Below are 15,234 nucleotides of genomic sequence, written 5' to 3' on the forward strand. Positions count from 1 at the left end.
GATGTTTGCTATGACCAGTGCCTTCTCTTGGCAAAACTCTATTAGCCTTTGCCCTGCTTCATTCTGTACTCCAAGGCCAAATTTGCCTGTTACTCCAGGTATTTCTTGACTTCCTACTTTTGCATTCCAGTCCCTTAAAATGAAAAGGACATGTTTTTTGGGTGTTAGTTCTAGAAGGTCTTATAGGTCTTCATAGAACCATTCAACTTAGCTTCTTCATCATTCCTGGTTGGGGCATAGACTTGGATTACTGTGATTTTGAATGGTTTGCCTTGGAAACAAACAGAGATCATTCTGTGGTTTTTGAGATAGCATCCAAGTACTGCATTTTGGATTATTTTGTTGACTATGATGGCTACTCCATATTTTCTAAGGGATTCATGCCCACACTTGTAGATATAATGGTCATCGGAGTTAAATTCACCCATTCCAGTCCATTTTATTTCACTGATTCCCTAAAATGTTGATGTTTACTCTTGCCATCTCCTTTTGACCACTTCCAATCTGCCTTGATTCATGAACCTAACATTCCAGGTCCCTATGCAATCTTGCTCTTTACAGCATCAGACCTTACTTCCATCACCAGTCACATCCACAACTGGGTATTGTTTTTGCTTTGGCTTCATCTCTTCAGCCTTCTTGGAGTTATTTCTCCACTGATCTCCAGTAGCATATTGGGCACCTGTTGACCTGGGAGTTCATCTTTCAGTGTCCTACAATTTTGCTTTTTCATACTGTTCATGGCGTTCTCAAGGCAAGAATACTGAAATGGTTTGCCATTCCCTTCTCCAGTGGACCATGTTTTGTCAGAACTCTCCACCATGACCCATCCGTCTTGGGTGAACCTACATGGCATGGCTCATAGTTCCATTGAGTTAGACAAGGTTGTGGTCTATGTGATCAGATTGGTTAGTTTTCTCTGATCATAGTTTTAGGTAGTCAATAAGTGGACAGTAAACTTTTTGAGACTCTTTTTCAGAAGACCCTGCCAGATATAACAGAACTTATTAAATTTCTGGTAAGAGAATCAATAACCCAGTAGAACTAAATAGTTAAGTGAGGCTGCATTTAAGCAGAAAATAATTACTTAGCATATTATTAAAAAATTAAGAGAAATTCACTCATTTCAAGATGACAAACAGTGCTGTGCAAATAGCTGCTGCCGCTACTGCTAAGTCACTTCAGTCGTGTCTGACTCCATATGACCCCATAGATGGCACCCTACCAGGCTCCTCCATCCCTGGGATTCTCCAGACAAGATCACTGGAGTGCGTTGCCCTTTCCTTCTCTAACTGTGCAAACTGAGAAAGGTTCAAATGTAATTTTGATATTAATTAGAGGGAGTTTAATGAAAAGGAATTATCAACAATAAGATTAAAGGGTAGTGATCATGTAGGTAAATTCACTAAGAGTTGCCCCCTTCCTTATACTTTTAAGAGAAATCTGTTTCTATGAGTGTCAGAATTAGACCTGAGCATGGTGTCATACATTAGGTCACAAGGCCTCACCCACAAAATGTTAGTAATTTTGTCAGTAGACTCTGCCTGTCAGTAGTTCAGCACTAATTCCAATACCTAGCTTCTCCCATTAGTAAGCAGGAAACAACTCTAGAGTCTTCTGGACCCTGACTCCACCCAGCAAACCAGCACTAGCCCCAGTGCTCCACAGGCTTCTGAAGTGAGCCGTCTCATGACTAGACCCTGCCAAACAGTGGCGAGCAGTTCCACATAAGGCAGAGTCTGGCAACCAGCCAGACTGGGAGTCAAATGAGCCTACAAGACGATCTAAATAGCATGTTCATTACAACAAACAGACCAATGCAGCCCTTAATAGTAGAACCCCTAGAGTACATAGCTCTAGTGAACAAAGAGAGGAGTCCCCTGCAGAAACACATAGGATGACTCCTAGATAAAACCATTTCTCCAAGTTCAGGAAATGTAACTAACATACCAAAGATGGAAAAATACAAAACCAACTTAGTCAAAATGAGGCAGAAGAGAAACATGTTCCAGACAAAGGAACAGGATAAAACTAAGTGAAATGGAGACAGACAATCTACCTGAGAAAGAGTTCAGGGTAATGATAAGATAACCAAAGAACTCAAGAGAAGAAAACATGCAAACATTCAAAACATGCATAAGAAGTTAAAAGTTTCTAACAAAGAGTTAGAAAATATAAAGAACAACCAAACAGAGATGAAGAATACAATAAATGAAATGAGGAATCAAGACTAAAGTAAATGATAAAGAGGAATGATCAGTGACCTAAATGATAGAGTAATAGTAAATCACTGAAGCTGAAAGGAGAAAAAAAAGAATGAACAGAAATGAAGACAGCTTAAGGGACCTCTACAACAATATCAAGAGCACACCAATATTCATATTACAGGGGTCTCAGAAGTCAGAAGAGAAAAAGGGTCTGAGAACATACTGAAGATATAATAGCTGAAAATATCCCTAATCTGGGAAAGGAAACAGTCAAGTCCAGGAAGTATAGAGAGTCCCATATAGGATTAACCAAAAGAGGAACACACCAAAACACATTGTAATTAAAAGGAAAAAAATTAACAATAAAGAGAGACTATTAAAAGCATCAGTGAAAAATCAACAAATAACATAAAAGAAAGCTCCCATAAGGCTATCAGCTGACTTTTCAGCAGAAATTCTGCAGACCAGAGCAACTGGAACAATGTATTTAAAATGATGGAAGGGGGAAACCTACAACCTAGAATACTCTACACAGCAAGGTTCTCATTCATTTTGGTGGAGAGAGAAAAAGTTTTACAGAAAAGCACAAGCTGAAACAGTTCAGCACTACCAAATGAACTTTAAAACAAATGCTAAAGGAACTTCAACATGAAAAAGAAAAGGCAACAACAAGAAACAATTAGAAAATAAAAATCCTCATCAGTAAAGGCAAATCTTTACTTCACTTTCTTTTCACATGCTAGCAAGGTCATGCTCAAAATCCTCCAAGCTAGGCTTCAACAGTACATGTACTGAGAACTTCCAGATGTAGAAGCTGGATTTAGAAAAAGCAGAGGAACCAGAGATCAAAATTCCCAACATCCATTCAATCACAGAAAAACAAGAGAATTAAAAAAAAAAAAATCTAGTTCTGCTTCATTGACTATGTTAAAGCCTTTGACTGTGTGTATCACAACAAACTGTGGAAGATTCTTAAAGAATTCTTAAGAATTTCTCTTAAGAGAATGGAATACCAGATCACGTTACCTGCCTTCTGAAAAACCTGTATGTAGGTTAAGAAACAACAGTTAGAACTGAACATGGAACAACAGACTGGTTCAAAATTGGGAAAGGAGTCCATCAAGGCTGTATACTCTCACCCAGTTTATTCAACTTACATGCAGAGTTAATCATGCAAAATGGCATACTGGATGAAGCACAAGCTGGAATCAAGATTGCCAGAAGCCTTTTTTTTTTTTTTTTAGAATGGTTAAAATTTTTTTTTTTGGTAGTTTACTTTTATTTTTTTTATTTTTTATTTATTTATTTATTTTTAATTTTATTTTATTTTTAAACTTTGCATAATTGTATTAGTTTTGCCTCTTGATGAAGGTGAAAAAGGAGAGTGAAAAAGCTGGCTTAAAACTCAATGTTCAAGAAACTAAGTTCATAGTATCCAGTTCCATCACTTCATGGCATATAGATGGGGAAACAGTGGAAACAGTGACAGACTTTATTTTCTTTGGCTCCAAAATGGGCAGATGGTGATTGTAGCCATGAAATTAAAAGATGCTTGCTCCTTGGAAGAAAAGTTGTGACCAACCTAGACAGCATATTAAAAAGCAGAGACATTACTTTGCCAACAAAAGTCCACATAGTCAAAGCTATGGTTTCTCCAGTAGTCATGTATAGATATGAGAGTTGGACCATAAAGAAAGCTGAGCACTGAAGAATTGTTGCTTTTCAACTGTGTGTTGGAGAAGACTCTTGAGAATCCCATGGGTTGTGAGGAGATCAAACCAGTCAATCCTAAAGAAAAATCAACCCTGAATATTCATTGGAAGGACTGATGCTGAAGCTAGAGCTCCAATACTTTGGCCATCTGATGTGAAGAACTGACTCATTGGAAAAGACCCTGATTCTGGGAAACATAGAAGGCAGTAGAAGACAGGGATGACAGAGGATGAGATGGTTGGATGGCATCACTGACTCAATGGACATGAGTTTGAGCAAGCTCTGGGAGATGGTGAAGGACAGGGAAGCCTGGCATGCTGCAGTCCATGGGGTTGCAAAGAATAGGAAATGACTGAGCAACTGAATGACAACAACATACATAAAGGCAAACCTATACTAAAGGTAGAAAGTCATCCACATACAAAGCTAACAGAAAGTATAAAGACAAAAGTAGTAAAGTCATCTATATCCACAATAAGCAATTAAGGGATACATAAAACAAGTAGAGTAATAGATGACAGAAAAAGACAGTAATGACAAGGGGAGGATAGTGTAAATTGAGGGTTTTGAAAATGAATTTGAAATTAAGAGATAAGCAATTTAAAACAATCACATTTACAGAGAGAATGCTACATAAAAACCTCATGGTACTCAAAAACAAAATTTATAATATAGATATAGATACACACACATACACTAAAAAGGAAAAGGAATCCAAACATAACATTAAAGATAGTCATCAAATCACAAGGGAAGAGAATAAGAGGGGAAAAAAAGAGTAGCTAGATGAATACAAAAACAAGACCCATATACAGGCTGCCTACAAGAGATTCACTTCAGATCTAAAAACACACATAGACTGAAAGTGAGGTGATGAAAAAATTATTCAGTACAAATTTATATCAAAAGAGAGCCTGAAGAGCAATACTTCAGTTCAGTTCAGTCACTCAGTCATGTCTGACTGAGTCTTTGCGACCCCATGAAATCACAGTATGCCAGGCCTCCCTATCCATCACCAGCTCTTGGAGTTTACCCAAACTCATGTCCATCAAGTCGGTGATGCCATCCAGCCATCTCATCCTCTGTCATCCCCTTCTCCTCTTGCCCCCAATCCCTCCCAGCATCAGGGTCTTTTTCAATGAGTCAACTCTTCGCATGAGGTGGCCATTATATCACAGGAAATAGATATTAAAACAAAGAATACATTTGAATCAGTTCTAATGAGGTGGATGAAACTGGAGCCTATTATACAGAGTGAAATAAGCCAGAAGGAAAAACATCAATACAGTATACTAATGCATATATATGGAATTTAGAAAGATGGTAACAATAACCCAGTGTACGAGACAGCAAAAGAGACACTGATGTATAGAACAGTCTTATGGACTCTGTGGGAGAGGGAGAGGGTGGGAAGATTTGGGAGAATGACATTGAAACATGTAAAATATCATGTAAGAAACGAGTTGCCAGTCCAGGTTCGATGCACGATACTGGATGCTTGGGGCTAGTGCACTGGGACAACCCAGAGGGATGGTATGGGGAGGGAGGAGGGAGGAGGGTTCAGGATGGGGAACACATGTATACCTGTGGCAGATTCATTTTGATATTTGGCAAAACTAATACAATTATGTAAAGTTTAAAAATAAAAAAAAAAATCCAAATACATTAAAAAAAGAAAAAGACTTAAAAGAGACAAAGGACACTAAATGTGATCAAGGGATCAATCCAAGAAGATACAACAATTATAAATATTTATGCACCCAACACAAGAGCACCTGAATATATAATATAAATATTAACAGAAATAAAAGGAGATATTAACAGTAACATCATAATAGCGGTAGACTTTAACATCCCATTTATATCAAAGGACTGATCATCCAGACAGAAAATCAGTATGAAAATATTGGCCTTAAATGACACATTAGAGCAGGGGGCTTAATTGATATACAGAAAGCATTCCACCTGAAAGCAGCAGATGACACCTTCTTTTCAAGTGTACATGGGACAATGCACATACTTATCTTCAATCAATCTACAACAATGGAAGCCAGACTATACAATGGGGAAAAGATAGTCTCTTCAATAAGTGGTGCTAGGAAAACTGGACAGCTACATGTAAAAGAATACAATTAGAACATTGTCTCACATCATATACAATAAACTCCAAGTGGATTAAAGGCCTAAATGTAAAACCACAAACCATAAAATTCCTAGAAGAAAACATAGGCAAAACACTTTTTGATCTAAATCATAGAAATATTTTTTTGAATCTGTCTCCTAAAGCAAAGGAAATAAAAGCAAAAATAAATAAGTAGGATCTAATTAAACTCAAAAGCTTTTGCTCAACAATGGAAACAATTGACAAATTTAAAAATCCTACTGAATGGAAGAAAGGATTTGCAAATAATACGACCTATAAGGGGTTAATATATATAAACAGCTCATACAAGTTGACGTCAAAGAAAAAAAAAAAAACAAACCTGATTGAAAAACAGAAGATCCGAAAGAACATTTTCCTAAAGAGGTCATGGAGATGCCCAACAGATGGCCACGTGAAAATATACTTAACACTGTTAATCATCAGGGAAATGCAAATCAAAACCACAATAAGATGTCACCTCTCACTTGTCAGAATGGCTATCATCAAAAGGACTACAAATAACAAATATTGGTGAGGGTGTGGATTCTTCTGTTGGTAGGAATGCCAACTGGTGCAGTCACTGTAAAAAACAGTATGGAGGTTTCTCAAAAAAAAAAAAAAAAAACCCAAAAAACTAAAAGAAGAATTACCATATGACCCTGCAATTCTACTCCTGGGTACATATCCAAAAAAAACAAAAGCACTAATTTGAAAAGATACATGCACCCCAGTGTTCATATGTGTGCTTAGTCATGTCTGACTCTTTGCAACCCTGTGGAATGTAGCCTGCCAGGCTCCTCTGTCCATGTGGATTCTCCAGGCAAGAATACTGGAGTGGGTTTCAATGCCATCCTCCAGGGGATCTTTCCAACCCACGGATCAAACCCAGGGCTCCCACATGGCAGCTGGATTCTTTACTGTCTGAGCCACCAAGGAAACCCAAGAATACTGGAGTGAGTACCCTATCCCTTTTCCAGGGGAACTTACCAACCCAGGAATTGAACCAGGGTCTCCTGCATTATAGGCAGATTCTTTACCAGCTGAGCTACCCAGGAAGCTATGCCAATGTTCATAGCAGCACTATTTACAATAATCAGGACCTGTAGGTAACTTAGATGTCCATCAACAGATGAATAGATAAAGAAGTTGTGGTACAGATATACAGTGGAATATTACTAAGCCTTAAGAAGAATGAAATTGGGTCATTTGTCGTGATGTAGATGAATCTAGTCTATCAAACATAGTGAAGAGGTCATAAAAAGAAAAATAAATCTTGTATGCTAGCAAACATATATGGAATCTTGAAAAATGGTACTGATGAACCTATTTGCAGGGCAAGAATGGAGATACAGATGTAGAGAACGGACTTATGGACACAGCAGGGTAAGGAGTGGGGGGACGAACTGAGAGAGTATCATTGCCATATACACACTATCAAGTGCAAAACAGACAGCAGTGGGAAGCTGCTGTAACGCGCACGAAGCTCAACTCGATGCTCTGTGACGACCTAGACGGGTGGGACGAGGAGCTGAGGGAGGTTCAAGAGGGAGGGGAAGTATGTGCACTTATAGTTGATTCCTATTGTTGTACAGGGCTTCCCTGGTGGCTCAGAGGTTAAAGCATCTGCCTCCAATGCGGGAGAGCCGGGTTCGATCCCTGGGTCGGGAAGATCCAACTAACACAACATTGTAAGGCAATTATCCTCCATGTAAAAAAAATAAATTAAACTGAAAATACCTTCCTAATCATCGAAAATCCAGCCTGTTTTAACAAACTATGAGTTTAACTATGGACTCAATCCATCTTGCCTAATACATTAAAATGAACTATTTCTAGTACTTAAAACCCCTGCATTTTCCTTCTTAGAGAAGTAGACACTAACTTTTTTCTCTGATGTGTATTCTCTTGCATGAAATTTTTTTTTTTTTTTTTTGAACTTTGAGGATATCTGCTCCATCCTCTGACAATGTTTTGGTATCTTTATGTAAGGTTGGTACCACCCCACTTCTGATCTGCTTGTAGTGTTAGCTGAGAAACTGCATGTGGAACACTTTGAGTCTGTTCTCTATTTCCTCTGGGTCTAGTGGCTTTTCCTAACAATTTGGTCCCAGCAAGGCCAGAGGGCTTGGTGCAGATTCTTCTTCCTTTCCTGACCTGGTAGCTTGCTCTCCAGATCTTAAACGAGGGACCCTTTACCTAGAGCTTTAATGATACTAACAGATTACCCCAGATCCTGAGTTCACTTATATACCTTTGCCTAGTAGCCAGTAGGAACATACTCCTTTTTGCATGCCATATGGGAAATGGCACTGTCCCAGGAGTACCTTCTATTACCCAGTCCTACAGGCTTTTCCTTAGCTACTACTGTCCACGTGTGGGCAATGGTATAGCTTTCAGAGCCCCTAAAGGGTGCAGGGCAAAAACTCCTCTTCTCTCATTATTTCCTTTAACTGAACATAGCTTCCCTTCTGGGACCTGCCCAGAGAGAAGACATTGTGACAGACATCCTCTGCTTCCTTTACTTCTCTCCCCTCCTTCTTTCCACAATCCCTATTAATCGGATCAACTATATTTTAGTTTGATTTCCTACCAAGTAGAGATTTCTTCAAAGACTTCTAGGCTCAAACCTTATGACTCTTCCTAAATGATGAGCGGAATATGGAAACATTGGCTTAATAACAATGGAATATAAATGAACAGGAATACAGAAAAAAATGAAATTATTTTACTGTGAAATATGTGGCACATAGTAATTATTTAAACATTTAAACCTATGATTATTACACTACCTAGAAAGATACTTTACAACATAGCTAAATAGCAATTAATAGCTTCCAAGTCTCAGGTTTCAATCAGGAAAGAGGTTAATATTGCCTGACAGTGAGAAATACCCAGGTCATTTGCCAAACTTGTACAAAGTCCTGTGAAGTGATAAGAAAAGCAATGCAGCAGGGCACAGCTGGACAGATAAACTCTGCAGGATGCTTGAGCCACAGAGATTTGTTATTTTTTTTTTCCTTTGCAAAATGCTATTGTCCAATTTTATTTTTTAAATATACTCTATGCTGCTAAGTCACTTCAGTCGTGTCCAACTCTGTGTGACCCCATAGACGGCAGCCCACCAGTCTCCCCCGTCCCTGGGATTCTCCAGGCAAGAACACTGGAGTGGGTTGCCATTTCCTTCTCCAATGCATGAAAGTGAAAAGTGAAAGTGAAGTCGCTCAGCCGTGCCCGACTCTTAGCGACCCCATGGACTGCGGCCCACCAGGCTCCTCCATCCATGGGATTTTCCAGGCAAGAGTACTGGAGTGGGGTGCCATTGCCTTCTCCGGAGATTTGTTATTTTTATTTTTTGTATGGATCTGGGATCTACCAGAGAATGTGGGCAAATTACTGTAACAGCTTCTTGCTCTTCTTTATGCAATCTGTTCTTCAGATTTTAAACCTCAGGGCATTATGTTACAACACCAAGGCCAAATGTTACACCACCACTGATCCTAGCCCTTACAAGAGGGACTGTCTAATTCAGGGGTCCCCCAGCCCCAAGCCTCAGACAGGAAGTGGTCTGCAGCTTGTTAGGAACCATGCCACACAGCAGGAGGTAAACATCGTGCTAGGGAGGGAAGCTTCATCTGTTGCTCCTCATCGCACCCATTACCACCTAAATCTCCCTCTCCCAGCTTCCATGGAAAAATTGCCATCTATGAAACCAGTCTCTGGTGCCAAACAGGTTGGGGCCACAGCTCCAACTGATAGTGCTGTGTGATCAAAAACAAAAAATACACAACACTGACCATGAATACTTTATCTGTGTAAGAACCACCAACAGGCAAATATATATTTGGTAAATTATTATGAATGCATATGCTATTATGCATCTGGACCCAGTCTCTCTATAAAAAATTGCTCCAGACTCAGTGCTCTTCTGTCTTCCCCTGCCCTTAGTGTGTAATCTTCACCTTTAGCACACACTGTTGTCATCTGCCTACTGTTTACTTCATGAGGGTGATACTTCCTCCACTATTTTACCTTCTATATTTACCCTTCAATTACAATCTCTGCCTGTCTTTTTTAGGAAATGGCTTGCTATTTCCAGACTTCCCAAGACTACACAAAAGCCAAATTATTTTTTTTCTCTCATCCTAAAAGTCTTAGATTGCAAATTAAGCTGGAAAGGTAAAGCAAAAATAAAATGGTAGATGGGCTACTAGGTCAGAGTCAAGAAAATATGCCATGGAATGAGGTAGAGTTATTCAATAGTATGATAGAGCATTACGAATCCAATCCAAAATGAAAAGCCTGTAATGTTAACTGGAAGATAACTATAATATGTATTTTTCTCTTTTGAATAATAGCTTTTTCTTGGCCACCTGCCTGCCAAGTTTCTTAACCTTTTTAGTCTCCAACTTTGGTTTCCAAAGTTACTTTAATCCCATTAACACACATACCTTCAGACCTCAGCCTTTGAAAATCTTTTGTGGGTCATCGAAAGATGAGATCATTGAGCCAAGGGAACATAAAGCCAGATCAAAGAAGGGCCAGTTTTTGAACATGAAAGAATTTGAATTAAACACCCCCCATCTTCCAATTTATCAAATTCCAAGAGACTGCTTTCTGTATTATTCCAGAAAATTTTGAGAGGTGATAGTTAATGTATATAGAGTTTGAAGTTAAGCAGAATGAGTTTGAATTCAGATCCCTAATCACTCAGTTATTTTGATCCTCAGTTTCTTATCTATAAAATGGGAATAATCTCTCAGAGTCTTGCTGTGCCATGAGGACTTGGGAGATTCTATCTAACGAGTTTCCAGCACAAAGTTGGGCACATGGAAGGCACATTATTAGTGGTAGTTCTTTTAACTTCCTTCACAATCTTCTACTCCAGGACTTTGCCATACCTTAGGTTTCAAGTCTGCTACCAACCCTTGAGGATCCCAGGGTTTCCTAGTTTCCAGGGAGTCACAGCCATACATGCAATATATTAGAAGAGGTAACTAGTCTGGAAAGTCTGCAAAGCGACATTAATTTCTTCATATAAGAAAGAAAATTCTTATTCAAAAAGCTTTAAACCAAAGGAAAAACATGTTTATTAGGTCATTTTCCATGGCAATGGCTGGAGAACACAGCCCATGGTAATTGTGGTTGTATTCTTATAAGTTACATGCTTTATCACGAGCACATTCAAAAGGTGCCTGTTTAAAGGACCATGAATTTTACTGGAGTCTCACTTATCACCATGTATTCCTCAACTGATGTTCCTAGTCTTCTGGTTCCAGGTTCTCTAAAAGAACAGCAATATCTAAATAGGTTATATAGCGAGTCTGGAGAAATATTCCTGCTGACAAATGTAGTCTAAATTTCTGAGATTATCAATTGTATCAAAACCATTAGTATCTATGATAATTATATGTAGACTCCCATTTCAATTTTCAACAATATTTTTCAACAATACTGCTACCATAAAGGATTGGGGCCCTAAGCACATCAATATTCTGGGTTTTCTTACCTCTTCTATTAAAGCAGAGCTTGGGTTAAACAAACTAAGGTCCTAAGATATCTCTTTCAACATCCACTGATATGATACTACTTAAATGATCAGGAGGGGGTGTGGGCATTTACTAAGAATACAAATAAGAGAAAGGGTTAACGACTGTTTTCTGAGCTGTCTCCCTGCACAGAACTCTGCTTGTGTGAGCTCAAGACTTCTCTCTCTCATTCTGGGTTCCACACTCAGAACTCAGGTATCTACTCCCCAGCTGGTAGTTCCCTCTCTCTGGAATGAAGGACAAAAGTCAGAAACCAACCAAAGATCCTTAGAAAAATGAGATTGCCTAGCAGTGGGATGGAAACAGAGGGAAAGGTGGGGTCAGACTACCCAAGACAAGGCTCTCACTGCTGGAGTTTTGAAGGAAGGGGAGCTAGGTGAACCAGTTGCCAGGACAACCTGCTGTTGGGGCAAGGGCAGTCGGGGCAAGGATATGGGAGACCTGTGGCTGCTCCTGCTCCTGCCCCTGTCCCTGGCAGCCTTCCATGGGGTCAAAGGCTGTTTGGAATGTGATCCCAAATTCATCGAGGAAGTTAAATCCTTGCTTGGAAAGCTGGTACCCCCAGAAGTCCCTGGCCGAACTCATATGCTTGAACGGCAGATGAAGGAGATGATCCGTTTAAGCTTCAAGGTCTCCCACAGGGACAAGATGCTTCGGGTGTTGGGTGAGGGAAGCCTAAGCCCCTAAGAATTTTGGGAGCTAGAGGGAGAAGGGAGGTAGGGAAGAGAGTACCTGGGGCCACATAATTTGCTCTGTAAATGTAATTAACCCCCACATGTTCCTTTACCTCTCCTCTCTAGCTGTTCAAAAGGTTGTCGATTTGAGAACATGGCTGAAGATCGAACTTGATAAACTGAGCAAGGAAAAATGGAAAGGTGAGGTACTGTTTCAATGTTAAAAGAATGTGTTGCCCAAGCAAGTTTGAGAACAATTCACTGGGGGAAACAAGGCAAAACAATTAGGATTAAATTATGAAGGGAAAGGCCACCTCTCTTTTCTGATGTCCATTCCACCCCTTTTCAGGTGTCTTTATCCTTCAAGGCAGGCTTCTCGATATCCGCAAAAACTTGGACTCCAAACTGGAAAAACTATTAAAGAAATTCTCTGAAGTTGGTAATATCAGATGTATATCTAACACCACTGAAATAATGTGAAAGGAATAGGAAATGAGGGGTGAGAGGAGGAATAGGGATTCATATTAAAATAATCCAGACTGGGTGGAGGGGTAGCTGGAAGGTAATGGGTAACCAAATAAATACAACTTGAGTATAAATATGACACACTTTAAGTTGATCCTAAGCTCATTAGATCTTTCTGATTCTCTTTTAGCTTGTTCTGAAGATTGTGGTAAGTACAGTATATGTAGTGCCTGGAGGTTTCAGAGCATATTTTCCCGTCTCCTTTATCTCCTCTACTTGTCACACTGAGAACATAATTCCTAAAGCTCTCAGCTACAAGGGGGAATGTCAACGATCTGTGACAACAAAATCTAGCTTACGAAGTCTCAATCACTCCATATAATTTGACGTGCTCAGAGGCCTTCTATACCAGAGTTTTTAATCCATAGCCCCAAAATAAGCTGAGGCATCATTTTCCCACTTCTTCCCAGAGACTGGGCTTAAAGTTTTGATCCATCTCTAAAATTGAGGGCTAGGGGAAGAAGAAAGTTACAACAATGCAACCAGTGGAAATGCCCAAGATCTAATTCATACTGGTGTCTAAGCTAAGGGAACTCCATGCTGTGGCCCCCTTCCAACTATCTTCCTTCTTCTCTCCATCAGTCGTGACTGAAGGTCCTATCCTGGATTGTTGGACATGTCTTCGCATCACCTCTCGATGTTTCAGAGGAGAATATTGTGAAGGTAACACAGATTGTTGTGTAGCACTTTGAAAGGCCAGGGATCAAGGAGTTTCTCATTGATCTAGTCAACAAATAGTTGTTGATCATTTTCTATGTAGGCCATGCTAATGCTACAAATAAGAGCTAAGATGCTGGACAAAATTTGTGCCAGAATGAATTATTGGGCACTAGGTAACTGAAGAGCTTAGAAATGAAAAAGTGTACTAAAGGTAGAGAAATTAGGCTGGGGGTAGTAGGGGAAAATATTTTGTAGAGCCTAGGAGTCTAAGAAAGAGCAGAATAACCAGGGAACAAGATATAAATGGTGAACAGAGCAATTTTTAAGGTTAAAAATTGAGAGGTTTATGGATAAAGCTCTCAAGTTACTAATTTTCCCCTCCAGCTCATGTTTTCCCCTTTTTTCCTCCAGAGGATGATCCAAAGAAGGCTGAGAGTCGAGAAATTGGACTATTTCTGATATTATTAGCAGAAGGTGTAATATTGGGAGGTGTTTTGCTACTGTGAGTTTTCCTGCTTTCAAACACACACTGGGTCAAGCATTTCTTTGGCAAAGAGACTGCCCAATCTTCCCCCTTCTTCCAATGGAAATAAGGGGAAAGAAGTCATCTCAAACTTTGGGATATCTTACTAATAGGTATGAAACATAAAAGTTTGATGGGATAAAAGTTGGAACATAGGAAATGGAGGAAATGTGATAAAGTATGAGAAAAATGCTTGTAGAGGAATTCAAAAAAGGAAGAAAAAAATAGTTACAATTTTTTAAAGAACTGGGCTACTAATATTTAATTTGGGATTATCTTATTTCTCTAGATTCCATTTTTGCATCTCTCACCAGAGGAAAATGAAGGCAATACGAAGGTCATTAAAGACATACTTGGAGAAGAAACTTGAAGAATTAATGGGGATAAAGGATGAGAAGGAGAAAGATTTCAGAGGCAGAGAATAAATACATAGACACAGGCAGGAGGTCTTTCATAATTCTCTTATGTGTTGACTCCGAGTAGAAAATCAGGAATTAAGCTCTTTTGCAGTCATAAAGTCAAAGTATTCTAAAACTGAACTTAGTTTCTCTGGTAAAGATCCTTTCTGATATCCTGAGGGCAACGCAAGCAAACATTTTACTGGAAGTTGGACAGAAAGCAATGCTGGTATGTAGCAACACACATGAAAGATGATACCCTGCATAATAACAAAGAGCGGATGGTAATCTAAGATTCCACAGAAAAGGTAATAAAGACGTGCTTTTATTTCTCAGTCTATCAGTCTAAGCATCCAAACAATGGACTTAATGTGTGTAACTATTACCAACAAAATTTTAAGTATGGTTTTGGTTCTTTTGTTTAAAAAAAGGCAAAAAAAAAAAAAAAAAGAAGTGGAATCAATTTTCTGATAGTGTAGACTCCATTTAGGATAATGATGAAATAGATGAAAAATTTATGCTTGCAGAACAGAACTTGTCATTTTTCTAAACTTGTTTTTTTCTATGATGTCAACCCATGTTCAACTTACTATAAATAAAGTTCTTTGTAATCACATTTTTAAAAAGAATGCATGGTTGGTAACTCTCATTAATGTCTTTAATCAAGATCACTTTCAAATGTCTAGGGCTGTTTTATTTCCATCTTTCGTTTAGTAACTGTTTCCATATTTATCAGTAGGTTCAATGCAGGAAATTTTCTTTGACATTACATAGCATTTAATCTTCATCATGATATCACACACACACACACACACACACACACACACACGTCCAAAATATGAGTT

General features: G+C 38.9%; 1 protein-coding gene across 2 annotated transcripts; it reads left to right on the forward strand.

The window, feature by feature from the left end:
* Positions 1 to 11,791: 11,791 nt before the first annotated feature.
* On the forward strand, positions 11,792 to 15,018 carry IZUMO3 (IZUMO family member 3). 2 transcript variants are annotated; one of them, XM_027550760.1, is made up of 7 exons: positions 11,792 to 12,273; positions 12,410 to 12,484; positions 12,633 to 12,722; positions 12,939 to 12,956; positions 13,391 to 13,471; positions 13,880 to 13,970; positions 14,281 to 15,018. In XM_027550760.1, the coding sequence occupies exons 1-7, from the start codon at positions 12,042 to 12,044 to the stop codon at positions 14,414 to 14,416; spliced, it is 723 nt and encodes a 240-aa protein (XP_027406561.1). In that variant the 5' UTR covers positions 11,792 to 12,041; the 3' UTR covers positions 14,417 to 15,018. The 2 variants fall into 2 exon arrangements, with proteins under 2 accessions (XP_027406561.1, XP_027406562.1); XM_027550761.1 differs by lacking the exon at positions 12,939 to 12,956 and having other exon boundaries at positions 12,042 to 12,273; positions 14,281 to 14,416.
* The last annotated feature ends 216 nt before the right edge of the window (positions 15,019 to 15,234 follow it).

Source organism: Bos indicus x Bos taurus, chromosome 8 (assembly GCF_003369695.1).
Source record: "Bos indicus x Bos taurus breed Angus x Brahman F1 hybrid chromosome 8, Bos_hybrid_MaternalHap_v2.0, whole genome shotgun sequence".
In the NCBI taxonomy this organism is placed as follows: Eukaryota; Metazoa; Chordata; class Mammalia; order Artiodactyla; family Bovidae; genus Bos; species Bos indicus x Bos taurus.